Source organism: Vulpes vulpes, chromosome 1, assembly GCF_048418805.1.
Source record: "Vulpes vulpes isolate BD-2025 chromosome 1, VulVul3, whole genome shotgun sequence".
NCBI lineage: Eukaryota > Metazoa > Chordata > Mammalia > Carnivora > Canidae > Vulpes > Vulpes vulpes.
Window position 1 is genome coordinate 79,945,998 of NC_132780.1, and position 25,460 is coordinate 79,971,457.

Genomic DNA, 25,460 nt, shown 5'->3' on the forward strand with positions numbered 1-25,460 from the left:
ACTTTATGTAAACATGGGGCTTGTGACTCAGGCCTCCAGCCCCAATAGGTGGAGAGAAGTTTCCTCGCCTCGGCTGCACATGGTTTGCAGAAGTTTGGCTGGAGCAGAGCGGAGCCTGGGTGGGAGCGGCAGTGTAGTTAGTGCTGCAGGCGGCGGCGGCGGCGGCGGCAGAGCAGCAGGAGGCGGAGGCGGGCGGGGGGAGGGGAGGCGGCTGGGGGGGCGGAGGGGGCTCTTGCCGCCACTGCTCTCTCGCCGCCTCTCCCCCCCGGCGGGAGCCGCTCTCAGCCTCTTTGCACTAGTCGCTCCGCTCTCTCGGTCATGTGACCTTAACGTAACCGGACAGGAAAAGCCCCGCCGCCGCCGCCGCCGCCGCGCCGGAGACACCGACCGCGGCGGCAGCAGCAGCAGCAGCAGCGAGAGGCAGAGGCGGCGGCGGCGGCGGGGAGAGCACGGCCGAGGCTGCCCAGCGGTGCCTCCTCCACACCCCCCGCCGCAGCAGCACCGGCGACAGGTAAGCGCGCAACGCCTCCACCTCCCGGGGCCGGTGCCCACGTGCCGCCCCCAGCCCGGGCTCCGGGAAGGCGGAGGGGGGGCGGGGGCCACCGGAGCTCGCAAACGGTTCCGGCACCAACGGTGGCAACAAAGAAGACGAACGACCCCGGTCCCGGGGCTCCGGGTGAAGGCAGGCGGAGGGCCCGGACCACACGGGGACCCAGTTCTGGGAAGCGAGGGCAGGGGCGCCCCGCGGGGGCGGTGGCGGCTGCGCCTGGCGCCGGGGCTCTGGCCGCCTGACAAAACCATCCCCCGGAGCCAGGCGGCGGCGAGTCGGCGGCGGCTCCATCCGGGGCTTTGCGGGAGGGGGAGGGGACGGAAGCCGAGAGGGCGGGCGGCGGATCGGAGGGAGGGAGGGAGGGAAGGAGGGAGGAAGGGGAGGGGGGCGATCCGCGTTCCGTTCCCCGTTGCCGGTCCCTCCCTTCTCGCCGCCACCGCGAAGCGCGTCCCGAGCGGCGGCGGCCGGTGAGCGTCCCGCGCTGGAGCCCTGAGAGGCGGGCCCGCCAGGTGCGTAATCCTTCCGACGCCTCGCCGCCGCCTCCTGCTGCTGCCGCCGCTGCTGCTTCGGCGGCAAGGCCGCGAGCTGCGGAAGTGGGTTTGGGGGAGGGGAGCGGGGAGGGAGGGGGAGGGGAGGGATCCGGTCCGACCGGAGCAGGCCCGGCCTCTCTGGCGCTTCTCCCAGCTGCAGCGGCTCCTACAGCTGCTGCCGCTACTGCTGCGGCTCCGCCTCCCCGCTCGCGGGCGGGGGCGCGCACGCGCGCTTCCGGCCTCCTCGGGTCTCGCGCTGTCTTCGGCTCTCGCGCGCGCTCTTCCCCTCGCCCTGTCTGACCACCCCCCGCCCCCGGCGCCGGAGCTGTTGCGCCAGCCGGGGCGTTGCGCACGGCGTAGGCGTCGGCATTGTGTTAAACTCCGCGGGACTTGGGGCGAGCGCGCGCGCGCACGCGGGACGGAGGGGAGCGGAGAGCGTGCGGCGCGGCCGGAGTGCGTCGCCCCTCCCCTCCCCTCCCCTCCCCCCCCCCCAGCCCCTCGGGGATGGAGGCGGGGCCGGGGTGCTCGGCGCCCGGGCCCGCCGGGTCCCCGCCGGTCGGGCCGGCCCCGGCCCCGCCCCCGCCCGGGCGCCCGCCCCCCTCCCCCTCCCCCCTCCCCGCGGGACGGGGCGGGGCGAGGCGGGACTGGGCGGCCGTTGGGCTGCCGGCCTCCTGGGGCGCCGCCCGGGTGGACCGCTGCGGCCCGGGCCGCGGGCGTGGGCGCGCTGGGCCGGCAGCCTCGGGCTTCCGCTGCCCGCCGAGCTGCGCGTCCGCGGAGGCCGCGGTTGCCCCGGAGCTGCGCTGTGGTTTCTGGCTGCTTGCTCCGCCTGGGGTGTGGGCCCGGCGTCCGCGCCGCGCTCCCCGTCGGCGCGGCCCTCGCGACCCGGGGGGCTCCGAGAGGGGGAGGCTGCCCCCGGGCCCGAGGCGTCTTTCCGGCGGAGCGGAACCCCCATTGACTTTTAAACAGGCTGCGAGCAGAGCTGAGAATACAGATGTGCTCAGGGAGCAAGGTTCTGGATGCTTTTAGCTGGCGGCGGGCACCAGATGGGGCAGGGCGAAAATGCAGGCAGTTACCGCAAGAACTTGAGCTGCTGAACTCAACGGTGCCTTAGGGAACTAACCCCCCGCCGGCCCAGTGTTCGTTGGCTCTTCAGATGCAATGGGCCCACGTAGTGTGGGAGTCTTCTTTCTGTTCGTTTTCATAGGCTATTGTTTCAGTAAAATAACGCATTAAAAAGGTCAGAGTTAGGGGCTCACGCAGAACTTGGGGGTGCTCAGGGTTTCCTTAAGTGGGCTGCCATGTCCTGTTGAGGACGGGCCATCCGTGTAGAGCTGGAGCAGGGTGGACCTATCACTGGCATTTTAGTTGGAGAGGCCTGAGACTTAATACAAAGTCAGAATGAAGACATTTCAAATCCTCATGCCTGCGATTTCTTAAAAGCCAACATCAGTTGTTAAAGTAGGTCTTATTTTGCATTCTAAATGACCTTGGTGTGTATCCAGGGTGTTTTCAAACAATTAAAAGGTAATTTTTAAGAAAAAAAGTTCCACGCTACTTTAAGCTGGGCATTTCTCACTTAATAAATTGACGGTTGATAGAAGTGTGCTTTCTAGCCAAAGAATTGGCCTGTTATTGACACCATGGTAAGATCTCCCAAGTACAAGTTCATACCAGTGGTGTAATGCCGCAAATAGTAGTGGAGGAATCTTTTAAAGGGCGGCAGATAAAGCACCCCTGAAGCTTTGTTACAATGTTTAGTCCAACCACTTGCCGGTTTTAAAGCTGCTCTCAAAGAGGGTGTAAATAAATGGTGCTCTGCTGACTTCCACTGAAATACTCCAGCAGCAGGGTAAACACTGGGCATGATTTAGATCACAGAATAACAGCTGCCAAGATGACATTTTCTTTTTTATCGTAAAGATTAATATAAATTTTGCACTGTCCTCAAAGATCTGCACTTTTGTGCAGATTACCTAAAATATAAAATTTTTTTCACCTTAAAGCTCTAAGAAGATGCTCCTTGTAAACACTGCGTGTCCTGTGTATGGGGATATGCTTTCCCCAGCTTGAGAATGCCTGATAACGGAGGTAGAAAGTGAAGGAGGCCTCTAAGCCTGCTGTGTGGCATTGGCTTGGGAATGGCTTTGGAATTGGGAGACTTTTGCCATCTCTTCTTAACTGCCTGGATACTTCATGTCTAGACCCACTGACTTTTCCCTGAAGTAACTTTGAAACATTGAGCAAGTGGTGTGGTTCCAGCCTACTGCTGGTCTACTGAAGACTACCGTAAATTTCAGAATGCACCGGCAGAAACGGGAATTTATCACTTTCCCTACTTCCTTACGGTCACAAAGCATGACTCTAAAAACCTACAAGGGAATTGAGAATTCTTATTTTCCTGAAGAAAAAAAAAATATAAACATTTTAAGCATTAGACTGAGAAGATTTTCTAAACCTTTTTTATGCTCAAGTAAGTTATAATTTTATTCATAAATTAAATAGTGAAAGTATTACTTTGAGTCAATAGTAAATAATAGTGTTTTACAATGCCAATATGCCATTAAGAGATGGAGTCAGTAGCCACAAAATACTTACCAGGAGTTGGCAGTCCAAGACATTTTAGGACCATTCTTTTTCTGTGTTATAAGAGCCAAGTTAGAGGCTGTGTTTATACTCAAATACATAATTCCCAGTTCACGTGGATGAGGTATACATACGACTTTCTCTCTTCAAGAAAGCTCCATGTGCAAGATAGGAAGTTGTAAAGCATTTTGATGTATCTAAGTACTTACAAAATAGTTTTTTTACTTTACAAGAAGTATAGTTCTTTAAATTGTGCACGCACCTAAGTTCTGCATCAAGCAAGGATGAACTATCAGAAGCATCTGAGAACAGTTTCAAAGTGTCTTTGTGTTCTACACCACACCTACCTGCTTAGATTCTTAGCCCTAAAGTGATTCTGACCAAGGGTTGTCTAAGTGTGGTCTACAGACCCTTCTGAATCTCCATGAAGTCAAAGCAATTTTTATAATAATGCTAAGATGTTATCGTCCCTTTTAACTATTGACAAAATGTGTCAACGTTGGAAAGATCTGCTGCATAACTCACTGAGCTGACATTTTCCAGTGACCAATGGGTGATGCTCAAAAAAACCACACATGGGTAAAAGATCTGTTCAACATGCAAGCTAGAGCAACGTATTTTACTATAACAGAGAAGGAAAATTTCATTCGTTACTTTTTTTTAGATCAGACTGCTAACCTTTAAGAAACTAAAACTTGTTAAGTTTTGGTATAGTATAAAAGAAAAATATCCACAGTTACCTGGAAAAGTTATTAATATATTTCTTTTTCTCACTACATATGTGAGTGAGGTTGGATTTTTTTCAATACTCAACCAAAACAGATATCACAACAAAGTAAATGGAGAAATAGAGTAAATGCAGAATCCCGTTGTCTTCTGTTAAAGAGATTTGTAAAAATAGCAAATTAGATTAGGTTTTAAATTTTGCTATGTAGGCATATGTATTTTTCCTTAAAGTTGAGTATAGCGTAATGCCTTTAAAATGGTCGCTTTAATATCAACTCTTTATTAGCCATAAATCTCTGACTTGGTTCCCCTTGACACAAACTGTCCTGGAACTGCCTCCTTCTGACCTTCACTTAGAAATTAAAAACTAATTCCAAAGTTAACATCAGCAACCTGTAATTGAAAAGACAGTCTCTTACAAATTCAATGCTTTTCAAAGTCAAAATACTTGCTATTGATTAGCTTATGTCCCACCTTTTTCTAATTACTGTGGAAGAGGATTGACTAAAGAAATGTTAAGAAAAATACACCAACCTGTCACCACAACTCATTAAGATACATTTCCTAGCTTTGAGTTACAATTTTAAAACGTTAAAATTCAAATGACCAGCCTCATTCAGGTTTACTTTATAAGCTATGAATATTAATTATTAATAATACTAATTGAAAAAGCAGTTTTTCATCCTGGTAAGTGGTCTGAACTACTTGAAAGAATCAATCTTACTTGTGGGTAGTGCTTTTTCTGTTAGTGATGTGTCCTGTGCATTACAGTATTCATTTATGTTTCACTTAAATAAAATTAAGGACTTCAGAGGACCCTTTTAGTGCCCTCGAAATGGGTAGTCTAAGTGGTATTTAGTATCTTAGGAGAGCTATTATCTTTAAAAAGTGAGTCATCAATTCCCAAAAGTTGTTTTGGTCTACTTATACTGAAAATGTAGGCGGAAGTTGGGTTGTCAAAATATAATGTGATTGTTTGTCCCACTCAGCTGCACCTCCAAAAGATGAGTAACTTATGTAGGAATCAGCTCCACTTGTGCTACATGTTGGACGTGAAGGCACTTGACATCTAGGCAGCATCGCATTATCAGTGTGGAAAACAGTGGTGAAGCGTTAAATAATATGAATGGTCATTTATATTTGGCTCTGCAAAGTGTTTTTTACATATTTCAACATGTGTCTCCCAGTCTCAGAATTTGCTTAAAAAAAAAAAAACTTCATACACCTATACATGCATAAAGAAGGCATTTTCTGAAAATCCACTTGTAAGAATTGCTTCCCCTCCCTTTAGGCACCTGGCTGGCTCATTCAATAGAACATGCTACCCTTGATCTCAGGGTTATGCATTCTAGCCCTACACATTGGGTGTAGGGATTACTTAGAAACAAAATCTTTTAAAAAAGAAAAGGATTGCTTCCCCTCTCCCATCTCTGTTTTGCTTCAGTTCCTTTCTGCTCACTATTCTGATTTAAGAGAGACATGATTTTTTTTTTTTTTTAGTTTGGGTTTTTTAAGTTCCATTTATAGCTTTAAATGGTTGGGGGCTTTATATAGGTCTTCAGTTTGTCAAGATTTCATGTCAGCCCTCTGTGACTAGGGCTACTAAGAATTTTGGGGACTGATCTGTGGAGCCAGGAAGGACAGAGGAAAACATGTGTAATCTACACCCCAAAGACAGAGTTCAGTTGCCTCCCGTTTATACCCATAACCTCTCATGTAGGGATGGAAGGTTGGAGTCAGATACACCCAGCTTCTCGAAAGACTCGGAACATAAATCCCAGCAGGGACTTCAGAGCCCCAGACCAGTGTAACTAATGTCTACTGTAAACCTCTCCTTGACCTCTAGCCCCCAAATTAGACCCCAGTTTCTTGACCTCGTAGTTCCTTGTATTCTTCTTCGCATTGTAAATTGGTGTCTCCTTGGTTGTCTCAGAAGTATCTCGGTCCCAGCATGCCTGAACATAACCTCATAATCCTTTTCCCCCCAAAACTGGCTTTTTGCCCGTGTTCCCTCTCCTGGCAGGAATCCCCACAATCTCTCTAGTTACACAAGCAAAAAATCTAGTAGGAGTTGTCTTGGACAACTCGATTTCCTCCACCCTCTTCCATCTAATTCACCAACCAATTCTGTTGAGTCTTTATCTTCTAACTACCTTTCAGATCCCATCCCTCACCATCCATTCAGATCACCACCACCCAGTCATCTCTCTTCTAGAACCATGGGAAGGTCTCCCCTCCCATCCTCACCTGCCTCTTCACTCCCCTCATCAAATTTGCCTGGCTTGGCAGTGCAACCATCTGACTACTCGTCCTACAAAATCCCCTCTGGTGGCTCCCCCTGCTTTTCAGATATGGACCAAAACCCTTAAGAAGACCTGAGTCTCCAACTTTGCCTTGCCTCATTGTCTTCTGGCTCTCTGACCCTCGGTCACATGGGCCTCCTCCCAGTTCCTCAGCTTCACCTTGTTCCTGCCTGTCCTAATTAGGGCCTTTGCATGCTGATCCCTCAGCCTGGACTACTCCATCTTCACCCAGTTAACTCTTCTCATTCTTTAAATAGCTGCTTACCTGGCATTTCCTCACGAAAGCCTTCCCTGACTTCTAGCCCCCAAATTAGACCCTAATTTCATGACCTCATAGTTCCTTGTATTTTTCTTCACATTGTAAATTGGTATACTGATTTGATTCTGCCCTCAAACTGCATTCTGCATACCTTTGTACCCACTACACGCATCACCTCAGAAAGCTCTCCCCAAGTACATGACTACGTCCCAGATCTGCTTCTTTAGAGCTGGACTACATGTGGGCAAGTTACTTAACTTCCTAAGTCTAACAGATTTCTTCTGGAGAGAGGGTAATTAGCCCTTGGCACATAGTTGGTCATTTATTATTAATGCTATAGTTATTAATATTATAATTAATAGTGCATGCAGAGTAAGAAAATGATATACCATGGTATTACTGAGGATTAGATGATGAGTGTAAAAAGAGTTACTATAAAATATAAAGCACTATTTAGAACTTAATTGTTAGCATGAAGAAACACAAAGTGACATTTAAATATCAAAAACTTTTTCTAGGGGATCCCTGGGTGGCGCAGTGGTTTAGCGCCTGCCTTTGGCCCAGGGCACGATCCTGGAGACCCTGGATCGAATCCCACGCCGGGCTCCCAGTGCATGGAGCCTGCTTCTCCCTCTGCCTGTGTCTCTGCCTCTCTCTCTCTCTGTGTGTGTGACTATCATAAATAAATAAAAATTAAAAAAAAAAAAAACTTTTTCTAAAATATTGCATCCTTTAAACTGATGTGAATTTTTTAGGTTAATCTATTGAACTCTTGCTCCACAGCACCCAGCTACTCAGGGACCAAGAACTCAACATTCTTCTCCTCTCTGAACATATATATTTTTTTAACAAATATTGAACACCAGACAATATGCTAAGTACATGGAATAAAGTAATAAATGATAAGACTCAGTGCTGGCTTTCTGGAAGCATCATACAGACATATGTAAACTGGAATGTTCACAGATGCTCCAGGGATAAGGAGAGCCTCCCAGACTTGAGGGTCAGGGAAATTCTGCAGAGGACAAGTAGGACTGGGACTGGGGAAAAGAGGATGTAGTAAGTGGTGGCTCCCTCTGGAAGGGGCATGTTTGAAGGTCGAGCATAGAGGTTCTAAGGCCCCATTAAACAGGCCATCACTCCCAATGGTGGGAGTAGAAATGTGGTACTGGGTTCAGCTTTACGAGTAAGGCTTCTGAGCAGTGAGTGTTGCAGACTGCAAGGAGTCCAGGAATGGCCTGGGCTTTCGGGCTAGTTATAAAGAAAAAGGCCCTTTTTCAGCTTATTTTAATTCATCCAGTGTTTCTCAAGTGAGTGAAATAACATCATTTTGTCTCCATTATCATCAACATACTCAGATGAAACTGGGTTTTTGGTGATGGCCTTAATTTCAGAACAAGTTGGATACTTGATCACTTCGTAAAGATCACTGAATGGGTAATCTTACATCAAGAAGACAATTAGGCACAACTTAATATCATAAAGTAAAATTTTACACTGATTTTTTTTTTTTGCATTTGAAAATTTTTCTTCCATGTAATGAATATAGTGCCAACAGTCCTTCCTTTAGAAAAGCACTCTGACCGTATGTCCTTTGTGTCCAGTTATATTTAGAAGTCCCCCATCCCTACTGTGTATGTGAATATTTTGTATCTTTTCTTGCAAAATAAAGAGGGAATGATACGCTATTGGACTGCTTCAAGGTTGGTTAGTCTGTGTTTTAGTAGGTCTGTGAAACCCAAAAGTTTGGAAACCATTAAATCAGCATGAGAGCGTGTTGTGCAGAGTTAGGCAGGGGTTGGGTCAATGCAGGATCAGGTAAGCTATGCTGAAAATTTTGGGTTCCATCCTAAAGGCAGTAGGGAATCAGGAGAACTTTAAGCAAGATAGTAACATCAGATTTGCCCTTTGGAAAGATCATTCTTGCTGTTCCATATGGTCGGATTCAAGAGCTAAAGCTGTAAATGGAGAGATGAGTAGGGAGGCGGGGCTAAGCATGGTGGTGGGATAAGGAGTTGAAATTAGTGGGCTGTGAGTGAGTGAATGAGTGAGTGAGTAAGGAATTAGGGAAGCAATGGAGCCCTGCCTGAAAGGGGGGATTGGGATTCCTGGTTTGGTCAAGAGATGGGTGGGTGGTGGTGCCATGCACTAAGCTGGGGATACAGAAGGAAGGGATTTGTGTTCATGGCTTTTACTTTCCTTTGGAGGAAATGAGGGTGAGAAGAGGAGGGATTTGAGTTGTTTTTCCTATTCTGAATTGAGGAGTCATGTGAGATGGCCCAATGGGAGTGAACTGGATCCCCACAGAGAGTCCCCAGAATGAGAAGTAGGCTGTGGACCAAAGACACAGGAGCATCAGCAAAAGAGGTCCTCTTTCTTGGTAGAGATTAAAATAGAACAGCCAGAGGTGAGAGAAAACCAGAGCACAGCAGCCTTGGAGCCCGAGACAATATTTATGGAGCAGAAGGAAGAGTATTTTAATACCGCAGAAAGGTGGAGTAAGCTCAGGGTGGGGGGCCGGAGAGTAGAGGTCCTGGGTGACCTTGCTGAGCCATCTCAGTGCACTGGGCAGGAGTGATGTGGCCCATGAGCAGTGGATGGAGGTGGGGAGTGAAGAGCTGAGCCCCCCATGAAGATGCTGTGGCCTCAGCCTGTGCAGCATAGGCTACATGGCAATGGCTCTGAAGGGGGCCATGGTGAAGAAAGGAGATTTAGGAAAGGGGGATGCTGTCAGCTGGGCAGGGTCGGGGGGCACCACCCGAGATGCCCTTCTGATGGAGTCCAGGCTGGAGATCCCCTCCCACCCCTTTTCTCAGACTCATTCACATGTGTCAGATCTGCGGGGGTGGGGGGATGGGTTCTGATTTTTCTCCTGAGAAAGGTTTTTTTGGGTCTCCAAAGTAAGGTTTTTAAAAATTTATCTGTGCAGAGTTTTGTCTTCTCTGTGTGAATTTTGAACATAAGACTTGTTCTTTCCGTGTTTCCTCCTCTCGTTGGGCTTTTTCACATCCCTGAGACTCCCATACATGTATTCTTCCCTCTGTATGTGAAAGACATGTTCAGTTTGTTTCCTATTCTAGATTGAATAGGAAATCTCTAAATCAAGATCCTATAATAACTGATAGACCCTCTTAAAAAAAGAAACATTTCACAAGATCCTATAATAACTGATAGACCCTCTTAAAAAAAGAAACATTTGGGATCCCTGGGTGGCGCAGCGGTTTGGCGCCTGCCTTTGGCCCAGGGCGCAATCCTGGAGACGCGGGATCGAATCCCACGTTGGGCTCCCGGTGCATGGAGCCTGCTTCTCCCTCTGCCTATGTCTCTGCCTCTCTCTCTCTCTCTCTGTGACTATCATAAATAAATAAAAATTAAAAAAAAAAAGTTAAAAAAAAAGAAACATTTCACATTTTCATGGCTTCATTCTTACAGTCTGAAAAAAATACTTAACCTTAGTCTTTTTGTGGAATGAGAAGGAGCTCTACCTTTTGTTATATCAAAGGAGATTTTCACTGTAAGAACAAATGCTTCAAAAATCCTATAAAATACTGAGAAGTTTGATGACATCACAACATAAAATTATACGTTAAAATTCTCTATAAAAGAAAACGAAAAGAAAGTGAGAAAAATGTTAGCGATCTATGTGATAAGGGGCTCATTTTTATTCTATACAAAGGGTTTCACAGATCGATAAGAAAAAGACAAACAACCTGATAGAAAAATGGCCAGAGCTCATGAAGAAATAGAAGAGGAAATGTAAATGATCAATAAGCATAAAAATATACTTCCTCTCATCACTAAATCCATAGAAGGTAAGAAAAGGAGAATGGATTTGGCAAAGATTCTGGAAGAAGAGGTAATACCCAGGGCTGTCAGAGCGGAGAAACCAACAGGGGTGGAGTGGATGGGCAGCTCGCCTCTGTGCGTCCGTGAGAGTTGAATCTCTTCTAACAACTATAAATACTTAAAAGCAGCAATAAAAAGAAGGTTTCCGATTGATTTTAAACACACTGGCGCCGAGCACGTTCCGACAAATCAAACAACCCGGCTTAAGTCTCACTTGGTGCCCTTACTGACTCTGTAGTCAGGGGCAAACTAGCGAACCTCTCGGCCTGGTTCCTCGGCCTGGTTCCTCGTTTGTAAGATATGCGCAGCAGTCCCTCAGATAGAAGTCGGTGTGAGATTAAATGAATAGCATATGGAAATGAATGGTCAGCGGTAAACACTCCTCCATAAACAAGAGCCGCTCTTGTCATTATCATCAGGGAATAAATAGTAACGTGTTACCATACTTGAAGCTGCTGTCAGTGAAGTGACACCTGGAGCGGCGGGAGCATATTCGGGAACCCCACTCAGAGACAGAGCGCAGGAGAAAGCAGCTCGATGGTAACATGCTCTCAGAGGATGTTACACTTTATTGTAGAGAAAGGAAGGTTAGCAAGGTGGAAAAGAAAGTATTCTGGCACCTTTCAGCCAGCAGCCTTGGAGACCAGCTTCTAAGGTTAGATCCTGGTGAGGTCAGGTTAGGGTGATGTTTCTGTGTAATCCCTGGGCCCCTATCACCTGCCACCAACTCTTGTTTTCATCGTCAACCCCAGGCCTTGTTTCTGTGTCCCTTTCCTAATCTTAGTGCTTTTACTTCTCTGACATGTGCAGAAAATACCGGGGGAACTAAGGTCCTGATACACTCCCTGGATGTGGACGCGTAAATGAGCCAAACACCTAGGTCTCTGCACTCAGATTGCTGCTAACTCAGGTGACTCTCCTGCCTTTCATCCCTGGAGAAAGCTCTTGATAGAAAATATGAGACTTGGGGCACCTGGGTGGCTCAGTGGTTGAGCCTCTGCCTTTGGCTCAGGGCATGATCCCGAGGTCCTGGGATCGAGTCCCACATCCCTGCAGGGAGCCTGCTTCTCCCTCTGCCTGTGTCTCTACCTCTCTCTGTGTGTCTCTCATGAAGAAATAAATTAAATCTTTAATAAAAAAGAGAAAGAAAGAAAGAAGAAAGAAAGAAAGAAAGAAAGAAAGAAAGAAAGAAAGAAAGAAAGAAAGAAAAAAGAAAAGAGAGGAGAGGAGAGGAAAGGAAAGGAAAGGAAAGGAAAGGAAAGGAAAAGAAAGAAAAGGAAACATGAGACTTGACAACCTCCATCCTTGCTTTGTGATCTGTTGGGTCTCTCAAAGTATTGTTCCATTCCATTCTTTTCTTTTAAGTCACACTTGTTAATTCTGCATCTGCTGTATCATGCCTAGAACAGGAAGGAGAGTGGGGAGCTCAGTACCAGCTGAGTAAGAATTGCCATGGGTCTGCTTTGTTTTGTTTTGTTTAAAGCTTATTGATAATGCATTCTCCACAGTAGCTTTCCCAGGTCTGCAACTAAACATCATAGTTGGGATCCCTGGGTGGCGCAGTGGTTTGGCACCTGCCTTTGGCCCAGGGCGCGATCCTGGAGACCCGGGATCGAATCCCACATCAGGCTCCCGGTGCATGGAGCCTGCTTCTCCCTCTGCCTATGTCTCTGCCTCTCTCTCTCTCTCTGTGACTATCATAAATAAATAAAAATTTTTAAAAAAATTTAAAAAAAAAGAACACAGACGGTGACTGTTTAAAAAAAAATAAACATCATAGTTATCTTTTTCTTTTGAAATCTGGCTAATTAATGTATGGTAGGACTTTCTTTTTTTACTTTTTATTTTGAGATAACTATGCAGGTACAAGAAATAACGGAGATCCCATGAGCCCTTTACCGAGTTTCCTCTGATGGAAACTTCTCACTGAACTGTAGCTCCACATCACAACCAAGGTGCTGACCTTTATAGCCAAACCTATTTCCCTCGTGCTCCCCTCACCCTCTATTACTAATCTGTTCTCTGTTCCTATGATTTTCGAGAGTGTAATATACATAGAATTTGTACAGTGACCTTTGGGGACTGGCTTTTTTCACTCCGCGTAAATCACCCACCTTGCCCTATGCATGTATCAGTGGTGCATTTCTCCTTACCGGCTCTGTGGTTTCCTACAGTGTGGGCATACCACACTGCCTAACTGTTCATCTACTGAGGGACATCCGGGTTGTTTCTAGTTCTTGACTATTAGGAATAAAGCTGCTATGGATATCTACAGGCAGGTTTCAGTGTGAACATGAGTTTTCATTCTCTGGGATGAATGTCCATGAGCACTGTTGCTGGGTGGTACAATAGTTGCATATTGACTTTTTTAAGAAATTGCTGTTTTCCACAGTGGCTACCCCCTTTCACCTTCTCCCCACCCATATTCAGTTCATTGGCATCCTTGCCAGCATCGGGTGTTGCCATTATTTTTCACTTTGGCCATCTTGACAGGTACATAATGAAATCTCATTGTGTGGTTTTGTTTTGTTTTGTTTTTTAAGATTCTATTTATTTATTCATGAGACACACAGAGAAAGAGAGGCAGAGGGAGTAGCAGGCTCCATGCAGGGAGCCCGATGTGGGACTTGATCCCGGGTCTCCAGGTTCACACCCTGGGCTGAAGGCGGCACTAAACCGCTGAGCCACTTGGGCTGCCCTCATTGTGGTTTTAATTCGCTTTTCCCAGTCACCAACGAGGTTAAAGGTATTTTCAAATATTTATTCACCATCTGCATAGCCTCTTTGGTGAAATGGGTCTTCAAGTCTATTACCTATTTTCTTTTTTTTTTTTAAAGAGCATTCTCTTTTTTTTTTTTTTTTTAATTTTTATTTATTTATGATAGTCAGAGAGAGAGAGAGAGAGGCAGAGACACAGGCAGAGGGAGAAGCAGGCTCCATGCACTGGGAGCCCGACGTGGGATTCGTTCCCGGGTCTCCAGGATCGCGCCCTGGGCCAACGGCAGGCGCCAATCTGCTGCGCCACCCAGGGATCCCCTATTACCTATTTTCTAAATAGTTTTTTTTTTCCTGTTGAGTTTTGAGAATTCTTTATATATTCTATATACCTGTCTTTTGTCAACAGTTTGCAGAGGTTATCAAGTATTTTCTCCCGGTCTTTGTCTTTTCATCCTCTTAACAGGCTCTTTCACAGAACAAAAATTTTTAATTTTGATGAAATCCAACCTAATAGTTTCTCATTTTATACTTTGGTGTTCAGTTTAAAAGCTCTATACCTAACCCTAGATCCCTGAGATTTTCCCCCCAAAAGTTATAGTTTGGTGTTTGCCTTTGTGTCTAGGATTCACTTTTTCTTTTTTTTTTTTTTCTCTTTGCCTATGGGAGTCCAGTTGATCTAGCGCCATTTGTTGAAAAGATTACTCTTCCTGCAATGAATTGCTTTTGTGCCTTTGTCGACCATCAATTGTGCATATTTATGTGGATCTATTTCTGGGATCTCACTCTGTTTCATTAGTCTGTATATTTATCCTTTTGACAATACCACACTGTCTTGAATACTGTAGTTATTTGATGCATCTTGAAGTCAGACTGACTCGTCCCACTTTAGTATTCTTTTTAAAAGTTATTTTAGCTATTCTGCTTTCTTTGGCTTTACATTATACATTTTAGAATATTCTTATCTCTATAAAAAAATATCTTGTGAGAATCTTGGTAAGAATTTTGTTAAAACTATATATTGACTTGGGAAAAATTTGTTTTTACTATGTTGTGTTTTCCTAACCATAAATATGGTACGTCTTTCCATTTCTTTAGATATTCTTTGATTTCTTTCTTCAGCGTTTTAGAGTCTTCAACATACAAGTCATATATATGCTGTTAGATTGACAACATATGTATTTCAATAGCTTGAGTGATTGTAAATGATATTATATTTCTAATTTCATTGTCCACAAGTTCAAAGTTGTATATAGAATTGCAGTTGACTTTTACATCTTTATCTTATAGCCTCCCTGTGGTTGTTGCCAAACTCATTTATTAGTTGTAGGAGGTTTTTGTAGATTCCTTGGGATTTTATAGGTAACAACCATGTTATCTGGAAATAGGGACAGTTTTTTAGTTCTTTCTTTCCTGTCTATGTGCCTTTTATTTCCTTTCTTGCCTTATTGCACTAACTAGAACTTCCAGTGCTATGTTCAGTAGTGAGAGTGGGCATCCTTGCCTTGTTCACGGTCTTAGCGAGAGAGCATTCGCTCTTCATAACATTGAGTCTACTGTTAAGTACAATGCTGATCTATGTGTTGTGGACTGTTATAAATGTTCTTTGTGGGAAAGGAGCAGTCTACAGATTTGATGAACCATCTCCTTTAGAGGCAGTTCCCCTACTATGTGGATGATACAGGCCAAGTGGTTTACTAGGATGAAGTGTGAGAGTGAAGACCTTAGAATTTGGAGTCAGAACATTCCGATTTCATTTTGGGCCCTCTTACCTTCTAGCTAGATGGCCCCGGGCAAATTATTTCCACCTCTCAAAGCCCAATTCCTCCTCCACAAAAAAGGAAGAATACCATCCTACTTCTTCCCTCCATCCTACTTCTTCCCTCCCATCTTACAGGTGTCCAGGGGAATAATGGACGGGTCAGTTATTATATCCCCTGCCAGGGGCAGCCCTGGCCACACAGCAGGAGCTGGAAAATTGCCCCAATTGGGTGATATTCACCCTATCATGCTGTGGCTTCACCCCAGGACCTTAATTTACTGATCTCTCCAAAAGGTTTGACAACCTCTGATAGGTCGTTAGAATTTGCATTTTGGAATGGTAAATCTAAAGACTGAATGATCTGGGGATGTCTGCTATATCCAGAGCAGACAACCAGTTCCTTCCCTGGCTCCTCCACTCACTGTCTGTGTAAACATGAGCAGACCATGTAATCCCCCAAGACACTGTAAATGCCATCATCTGTAACATGGGAGTGAAGATAGAGCAGCTCCTTCACACAGGTGCAGTGGAGACTGAGTGAGTGAATTGATGCCACATTGTTAGCATGTCCTGTGAGCTGTGCTCATTACTATTGGTGACTATAAAGGACACATACTTACTTGTGAATCACCTTCTTAAAAAAAAAATTGTTTGCTTTGCAGATTTTTAAAAAAATGGATTTGGCCAACCATGGACTTATTCTCCTGCAACAGTTAAACGCTCAGCGAGAGTTTGGTTTCCTGTGTGACTGCACGGTTGCCATCGGCGATGTGTACTTCAAGGCACACAAATCAGTTCTTGCTTCATTCTCCAATTACTTTAAGATGTTGTTTGTCCATCAGACCAGGTAACTAACGTGCTTGATAATAATCTAATGACTGTCGACGCTGAACTTCGTGGCCCTCTTCCCCCCCCACCCCCGGAACCTGCTCTTAGCCCATTCAGACCATGGGGCCCGCCTCCCCTCCCTGGAATCTAGGCTCCCAGGCTCCCAGTTTCCCCTCGTGACCTCACTGGCCCCCTTGCCCATCCTGGTTACTCACACTTTCACTGACCTTCACGTCCCCCGTGGCCCCCCCACCCCAGTTCCCTGGCCAGGTGTCCCACGCACGACAGGATCAGTGGCCCCAGCCTCCAGAATCCCTTTCTCTGACTCTACTGGCTGCTGCCACACACACACACACACACACACACACACACTCGCTCTCCCCCCCCACCCCCAACTCCCTTCCCTATTTTTATCCTTGTCTGCCAGCCTAATGAGAAGCTTGAGGGCATGGATTCCCCAGTTTCCTCCTTTTCTCTCTTGAAACATTTCAATCTCAGTATCTTTGCTTGATCTTTCCTTCTCATCTCTCCCATCTGGAGAAAAGGACCCTTGATGTCTCAGGAAAAGTAATCTTCTCCAGCTCTCAGGCTACCAGATCCTACCTCTTCCTCTCTGTTCTGTACCTGTCACTGTGCACTCCCCCCATCCCCACACCCAAGTCTCTCAAGGACCCAACACTCCCCTGCCACCCTGACAGTGCTGTCTACTTGACTTATGGGGCAGCTTCTCCTTTATCTCACCAAGAAAGTGTTCAGAGGGTGAGCCATGACCTTGCTGGTGCTCCCCCCGCACCCCTCCTCACTAGTGGTACTGTGGTTTGTGCTCTGTCTCTACCAAAATCATTTCTCAGAGGTCACCTCTTCATTAAAACCATTACTCTTCTCAGCCTCTGACATCCTTGTCCTCGGCAGTATTTGCTACTGCTTGCTTCCTCTTTAGGGCCGTCATCTGCACTTTGATAAGGCACAATGTTCCCCTTTCTCCTGCCTTCTGGGCAGGACCTTCCTGGGAGTCGTGCTGAGTTTTGGTCTTGGGCTGTCCTTGCGTCTTTCCATGTGAACTCTCCTGAGGGGAGCTTCTATTTCTCCTGGATTTGGCCACCACTGGAAACCACAAGTTTACAGTTCTGGCTTTGACCTTGTTCTGAGTCGTCTAGAACTCTGCTTCCCCAGGCTGTGAAGCTGGCTGCTCAAGGGACAGAATTGAATGCCAGCATGTCTGACGCTGAGTTAGGCCTTCCTGGGTCCTGACTTCCCTGTTTATCTCCAAGTAACCCGCACAATGTTGCAATGGCAGCCCATTCTCTGGGTCCCCAAATCCTCTTTCCCTCACAGTCCCTTTTGCATTAGCCCTTTCCTTCCCCTTCTTACTCCCTTCCATTTCCTGATCATTCCCATCAGATTAATATTCCTAAACAGTGCTTTGATCAGAAACTCTACTCCATGCTGTTACTCTTTTGATCAGAAACCTAGAGGATATCCATCCATTGCACATCAAAACAGCACACAGATTCTTCCTCTTTCAAAGCCCCACAGACTGGCAGCCTGACCTCCAGCCTCCTAGGCCACCTTGCCACCTCGGGCCAGCCCCTCTGGCCCACCCAGTCCCTCAGCCCAGCTCCCCTATCGCCTCTTCCATGACCCCTCCCCGAAGTGACCCAAACCCATCTCTTCCTCTCTCACATTTCCTAGTACTTTATGCCCATTGACAATATCAGCACATTTTCCCTGTGTTATTCTTGGTATACCTATCTCCTCTCCTCATTTGTCAGTTTCCTGAGGGCAGAGACTGGGTTTGACAAATCATTTTGAAGGCCCCAGGGTATAGGTCAGGGATTTGTACAGAATAGCCACTAGTTCAATGTCTGGAGGAGCAGAGTGGGTGAATAATAGGAATAGTGGCAAGCAGAGGATGCATTGTCTTACTACACTAACTAAAGATCTTCCCTCTTACCCCATTGTAGGGACTTCATAACTAATGGGTTCTTAGAAGTTACAGTACACTGAATTGAAAGGGGGAAGATTTTCATTTTGAGGAGTAGAAGAATACAGTTTAATGAGTTTTAAACAGATACAAGAAACTTAAGTGTAGGGCAGTTAAATGCCTTTGTAAAAAGCATTCCATTTTTAATGGAAGTGTGGTATCTGTGTAGGTAGGAGTCCCAAAAGGAAGCAATGGAGTGCTACTGTGCTAGAGGCAGTACAAGCCTTTTCTCTTTTAGACAAAGCAAATGTAAGGCAAAGGCCCAAGGCCCCTTTCTTAAACCAGCGCCTTTTTTGCGAGGTTTAAAGGTGGCCTGAGGATACCTTGTTTTCAGTTGGCTTAAGAGTGTTTAATGTCTGTAGTACCACTAGATGTCTCTGTCTCATGTGCAACACTCTCAGTAGTTAAGTTTTAAATCCTGTGGGACTGCAGACATGGAACTCCCTTAAAAGCAAAGCTGCGGAAAGGCTGGTTTTACTAAAGCACAACCTCCTGATAAGGTCAAACATTATTTAAAAGTTATTTCCAAAGTTCTTTAAGCCCATCTTTTACTTAGAGACTCTAAGTAAAGGAAAAATGAAAAATGCAAAGTTTTACGAAGGCCCCCCCACCCCCCGCTGTGCTAAAACCATGTTTTCCCTATAAAAGTGTTGTCAGGCAGACATCTGCAAATCAAACCACGAAGGTGTAATTATCTGGAGAGCTGTGTCCTTCCAGAAGGACTTGGAAATGACCAAAGTCTGGCCCATAGTGAGCGGAGAGGTCTAGCTGCCTGGGAGGGAAAGCAGTCAAGGATGGAAATTGCTAGAATGCAACCTAAGGAACTTTTAAAAATAATTTTTAAGTGTTTCTGTGTGTATATGTGTGCATGTGTTCTTCTGCTTTAAAAAAAAAAAAAAACTAAAATCAAGATAATTGGTTTCTAGGAACCTGTGTGGGCCCCAGGCATTGGCATTAAATCCCAGAGACTGGCTGCATCTCTGTCCCCAGTGGTTTCTCACCAGTGCCCCCCCCCCGGGGGGGGGGAGGTTCCTTTCAGAGCCCTTCTCCAGCCTGGAGGGGTCTCCCAGCCCCTGCCTTCAGAGATAGCGCACAGTTCTGGAACACCTGAGCTCTACTCAGTCATTGCCCATCACAGGCAGTAGACAGAGGACAACCTATACAATAACAAATGAAAGAAAATCATAAAACTTACAACAAAATCTTGATGGAAAGGGGCCCTGCTTGGTAGTTACCACTCACAGATGCTATAATATGTAGCCCCTCCCCCACTCGTGAGATTTCACCTGCTTCTTCTCTTTCTGTCCCTTCTGCCTGGAGGAACATTCCCTCCTGGTAGAACAAAGGTGCCCTATAGTCCCCTGGGAGTACTTTGTATCCTTAAAGACCAATGGTTTCCCAGTTCTCTATTTTGGAGGTGATTGTTTATGTTATTAAAGTATTCTTCACCATGCAAGATCCCTGAGCCTTTATTTTGAATATTGAACTTCCTTAGAGCCCCATAAACATATTCTAGTATACACATAGTATTGTTGGCACTCACCCTGTGCTTGACGGGAAGGCCACCTGTAATTGCATTCCTATTTAAGGGAATATAAATAAAGGACTATAAAAAGACTCTAAAGGAAGAGTGAATGATCTGTGTGTCTTTTTATTTTTATTTTATTTTTTTTTCTGTGTGTCTTTTTAAAAAATAGAGTCACATAAGGTCTGTTCTTTTCTGACATCAAAATGCTACTAGTTTTTATGCGTCATCCTTATTCTTTGACTTCCATACTTTGTAGTCATTTTTTACATGATTGTTTGTATGCAGTCATCTTGAAATATACACACACTGATAGCAAGACAGGAATCATTCACATCTGTTCTGTCACAGATTGCTATTAAAATCACTCCTTTAAAAAAACAGTAAGTGTTAAATTTGTAAGAGCAAGGTCTACTGTTACTTTTTTAGCATATTGGAAAGTATTTATTAGTAAGATAAACAGCTAAAGGAGACCAAAAGTTATAAGAAGTCATATAATCAAAAATGATTATGAATTCTAAGAACCCTATTAAATAACTGATCCATTTTAAAAAAATGATTATACATTCTAAAGGCACTCAAGGAAGCTGTCTTTGAAATTGAAAATGCACTGTCTGTAGAATATATTCCACTCAGTGGATGATAGCACATACCTCATACTGTATAGGTATAATCATTACTTTCTAATGATGTGTTAGAATTTCTGTCATTAGTGATGGTTTAGGGAGAGTTCTTTGGGACTTTTTGATGATAGCTGCTTGATCAGAGTGATGTTTCTGGAATGAGGCCAACACTAGCATCTAAAAGTTAGAAAATCAGATGCTTTAAGTGTCTCAGATAAATCACTTAACTTTTGGGGATCTGTTTCCAGATCTCTCAAATGGGAACAATCAGATCTACCATAACTGCTACACAGGATTGTTTTCATACTCTAAACAATTTTGGTGGCATGGGCTTGGAATGAGACCGAGGTTTAAATCCCTCTTACTGACTCGTGATATTGAGCAAGAGATGAAATCGTTTTTTTTTTAAAGATTTTTTTTTTATTTATTAGAGACAGACAGAGAGAGAGGAGCAGGCTCCATGCATGGAGCCTGCTGTGGGACTCAATCCCTGGTCTCCAGGATCACGCCCTGGGCAGAAGGCGGCGCTAAACTGCTGGGCCACCAGGGCTGCCCGACATGAAATCTCTTTGAGCCTCAGTCCCTTATCTGTAAAATGAGAATTAATGGCAATTTAATGAGATAATGCCTGTAAAGCCCAGTGGTAGTTCTGTTGACAGTGCTGGTATTTACATTTGGTAAGGAAGGGAGTTGTCCTGGAACCACTTTTTAATGCAATCTAGCAATACTGGGAAGGTGATCTGACCCCATTAGAGCTAGATGTTTCTCCATCTCTTACAGTGCTTCCACCTTCATGCTGGACACAGATCAGAGAGCTGCAGAGCACAGAGAGAATTCGGCTTTATTTTTCTCTCACTTGTGTCGTGTCGCTCTTAGCACTTGTTCATACTAGTCCAGCTCCCCTGTGTCATTTTACAAATGAAAAATCGTTCTCATCGGGTAGATTGTTTGATTTGCCTGAAAAGATCTCCTGCTGAGCCCAGGATGGCATCGGATCAATAGAAAATCATAGACTTTTAGCCAAGAGATCTGCTGGGTGGGTGGTTCTTACCCGTCACTAGGTCACAGGCCACTTCCAGAAAGCAATAGGTCCTCTGCGCAAAACACACCATTTTTTTATATATATAGAACTCTTGGAGTTCTATCTAAAAATATAATATGACTGAATTTCACATACACCGTGAGGAGAAAAAGGGCTTCAAGAGTCTGAGTTAAGACGTCCTGACTTAAGTCAAGACTTAAGGCTGAGATAAGAGTTAAGCTTGCCGTGAACTTTTTCTTTCTCAGCCCTTGAAAATCCCTGTCTTGGTACGATTAAATTACATAGGTTCCAGTAATCTCCCCTGAGGATTCCATTTCATGAAACGCTAATAATAGGAAACGGGGAACACTCTTGTCTTATTTGCCTTTAAAGGGGCCCCCTGGGGCACCTGGGCGGCTCAGTGGTGGAGCATCTATCTGCCTTTGGCTCAGGAAGGATGTGACCCCAGCTCCTGGGATCAAGTCCCACCTCAGGCTCCCCATAGGGAACCTGCTTCTCCCTCTGCCTCTCTCTGTCTCTCATGAATAAACAGATAAAACCTTCTAAAATAAAAGAGATCGTGTCATCGTTGGACACTCGGGGTGACCCTTACTTACAGACTGTTCCCTTGTTTCTTCCAGCGAGTGTGTCCGCTTGAAACCAACTGACATACAGCCGGACATTTTCAGCTATCTCTTGCATTTGATGTACACTGGGAAGATGGCGCCCCAGCTGATTGATCCCGTTCGCTTGGAGCAGGGGATCAAGTTCCTGCACGCTTACCCGCTGATCCAGGAGGCCAGCCTGGCCAGCCAAGGAGCCTTCTCTCATCCCGACCAAGTTTTCCCACTGGCTTCCTCCCTGTACGGCATTCAGATCGCCGATCACCAGCTGAGACAAGCCAGCAAGCTGGCCCCAGCCCCCGAGAAACTCGGGCGGGAACCGCGGCCACAGGCCCCCAGGATGAGCCAGGAGCAGGTGCCCGAGGCCTCGCAGCTCTCTCAGCTGACTTCCAACCTGGCCCAGGTGAATCGGACGCACCTGACTCCCTCGGACCCGCTGCAGACCTCGCTGTCTCCAGAACTCGTGTCCACCCCCGTGCCTCCCCCGCCTCCCGGGGAGGAGACCAACCTGGAAGCATCTTCCTCCGACGAGCAGCCCGCGTCCCTCACCATAGCCCACGTGAAGCCGAGCATCATGAAGAGGAACGGCAGCTTTCCCAAGTACTACGCCTGCCACCTGTGCGGCCGGCGCTTCACCCTCCGCAGCAGTTTGCGGGAGCACCTGCAGATTCACACGGGAGTACCCTTCCCGCCCAGCCAGCCCGGTGAAAGCCGAGGGCCCCTGTCCCTCTGTAGCAACGCGGCCGACCTGGGCAAAGACGCCATGGAAGTGCCTGAGGCCGGGATGATCAGCGACAGCGAGCTGCAGCACATCTCCGACTCTCCCATCATCGACGGGCAGCAGCACTCGGAGACACCGCCGCCCTCGGACATCGCGGACATTGACAACTTGGAGCAGGCGGACCAGGAGAGGGAGGTAAAGAGGCGCAAGTACGAGTGCACCATCTGCGGCCGCAAGTTCATCCAGAAGAGCCACTGGAGGGAGCACATGTACATACACACCGGGAAGCCTTTCAAATGCAGCACTTGCGACAAGAGCTTTTGCAGGGCCAACCAGGCGGCCCGGCACGTGTGCCTCAATCAGAGCATCGACACCTACACCATGGTGGACAAACAGACTCTGGAACTCTGCACGTTTGAGGAAGGCAGTCAGATGGACAACATGTTGGTACAAACCAACAAACCCTACAAATGCAACTTGTGTGACAAAACATTCTCGACCCCCAATGAGGTGGTTAAACACTCATGCCAAAACCAGAACTCGGACGTGTTTGCCCTAGACGAGGGGCGGTCCATCCTCCTGGGCAGCGGGGACTCCGAAGTCACGGAACCTGACCACCCGGTGTTAGCTTCCATCAAAAAGGAACAGGAAACGGTGTTGTTAGACTGAATGTTACTTTATCTTTTTAAAAACTGTCATTTTTACAGAGACGATCTCCCTTCTCTTCCCCCAGTTCAGAACTGTAGTTCTCCATGGCATGATACAGACAGGTCCCTGGTCCCTCCGTCCTCCCCACGCCCTCCCCGTCCCCAGCCCTTCCTCCACAAAGGCTTTGTGCATTATAAACCTGGAACATATTTACTTCAATTCAGGGGATATTGGAAAGATAATGGTCAGTAGTACTTATAAACTCAAATAGATTTTGAGACGTTTTAGATTATTTAAAAAGCATACTTGGAACTAATGAAGGGTATATAACAAAACAAAACAACTAGAATGCAATTTGGTAAGCTAAAATTATGACTTTCCCTGGGTAATAAGTCTTCCTTCTCAGAAAATGTCAGAAAATACAGCATGCTTCTTAGAGATACCACTGGGCTCTGTACTATGCAAAATCTAGAAGGTGTGGGGAAACTTTAAACCCAAGAAAATGTTCTTAGTATTTATCCTCCAGGGGTCTTATTTCAGAATGCATCCTTTGAGATTATGTCCAGTCAAGAAAAATCATTCGTTAAGAAATCTACTTGAACACAACACAAAAGAGAAAAAGTAATAATGTGATGGCAATCTTAATTTTTGGATAAAACATGACAAAGCTGTGAGTTTGTGTGTTTGTAAGAGAAAATGTATGGATATTTGCGATAAACAGGTGTACTAACGCACATGCCTTATCAAAATGCTGGCTTCTTTCAAAGTTGAACAAGAACAAAATTCTATTTTAGTTTCTGATAAATCTGTTGGCTGTTTTAAAAATCAGATCTGAAAGTACTAGTCTATAGATTGTCTTTCTGAAGACGACACGCCATTCCAGCAGCATTATTCCAGTGCTAAGTTTGTTTTAGCACAGACTTGCTGCTTTAAATCAGTGTATGTGCTGCAGGAAGAAGGATGCAGGAAAGTGCATCTCACAGGGGGAAGTTGTGGGCAAAGCATGTAGTAACTTTAATGACTTTAAACGTTAATGCTAATAGTTTACCGGCAACATTCATTGAAGCATCAAAAATGGCAGAGAAAAATCAGGATTAAAAAAAAAAAACAACAACACCTAATTGCTGTTTGGGAAAAAATTTGATTTTGTTGTTTAGTCTCCACTTTTTTGTTTTTTAAAAAAAAACACCCGAAATCTCCTCCATTGGCCTGAAAGCAGTAAAATGTGTCCACTAATCTTTCCTTGGGCCAATCACAGAATGGTCTGACAGGACAACACAGGAGCCAGAAACAAGGACTGAAGGGAAAAGGGAAGAACAGTTCATAGCTGTGCTGTACGTATATGTGAAAAACTGAATATCCCGTCATCCTGTTTCATGTATAGTTGCGTTCTCAGATTTGTAAGTTTTTATACATACTTTCATTGAATAAACATTTAATTAAATGGGTATTTTATTGTATCTGCGTATGACTTTTGTCTACCCAAATAGATACAGGGTGGGGGAAGTTACCTGAGGAGGCATCTCCTTGCTGCACTCCTTCTGTCGGCAGGGCTTAGGGCAGCCCCCTTCACTAGAGTGGCATGGTGCACGTCTGTAAAATGAAGACAGTGATGACCGCTGGATCATCACATTGTGGAAATCAAATGAGTAAACTAAATGAAGGTGCTATGGACAGGCCAGCCTTGGCTAGGAATAGGATCTGGAGGCCATCCTACCCATCTTTGTTTTACAAGGAAGAAAAAAAGACCCCAAGAGGTGTTTAACAAAAAAATGACACAAAATCATGCTATATACACCTAGATTCTTTTTTTTTTTAAGACTTTTCTTATTTATTTTAGAAAAAGCACAGACGTATGTGAGCTAGAGAACACACTAGTGGTAGGGAGGACCAAAGGAGGAGGGAGAAGCAGGCTCCCTGCTGAGCAGGGAGCCAGAGCCCAGTGCCCAATGCCCAATGCGGGGCTCCATCCCAGGACCCTGGGATCATGACCTGAGCCAAAGGCAGCCACTGAACTAGCTGAGCCACCCAGGTGCCCCTTCACCTAGATTCTTAAATACTGAGAGGTTTCCACTGAATTCATCTTTTTGTTTTTACACTATATTCAAATCTCCCAATTTAAATGTGAGTCTTGTGCCAAATTAACTTCTGTGAATATATGTGGAAGGGGAAATCCAGGCATGCCCCCGCTGCCCTCCACAGCACTCCAGGCA

The 25,460-nt window shown here is 45.8% G+C and overlaps 1 protein-coding gene across 2 annotated transcripts; it reads left to right on the forward strand.

The window, feature by feature from the left end:
• The first annotated feature begins 315 nt into the window (after positions 1–315).
• Positions 316–24,697, forward strand: ZBTB2 (zinc finger and BTB domain containing 2). Of its 2 annotated transcripts, none has more exons than XM_025998004.2 (3): positions 316–511; positions 15,937–16,121; positions 21,897–24,697. In XM_025998004.2, exons 2-3 carry the CDS (start codon positions 15,949–15,951, stop codon positions 23,266–23,268), a joined length of 1,545 nt encoding a protein of 514 aa, XP_025853789.1. In that variant the 5' UTR covers positions 316–511; positions 15,937–15,948; the 3' UTR covers positions 23,269–24,697. The 2 variants fall into 2 exon arrangements, with proteins under 2 accessions (XP_025853789.1, XP_025853790.1); XM_025998005.2 differs by lacking the exon at positions 316–511 and adding an exon at positions 883–1,059.
• Positions 24,698–25,460: the final 763 nt, after the last annotated feature.

Coding starts and splice junctions, on each gene's coding strand:
- ZBTB2 (XM_025998004.2), top strand. CDS start 15,949: ATGGATTTGGCCAACCATGGACTTATTCTCCTGCAACAGTTAAACGCT. Junction 16,122..21,896: donor TTGTTTGTCCATCAGACCAG/GTAACTAACGTG, acceptor TGTTTCTTCCAG/CGAGTGTGTCCGCTTGAAAC.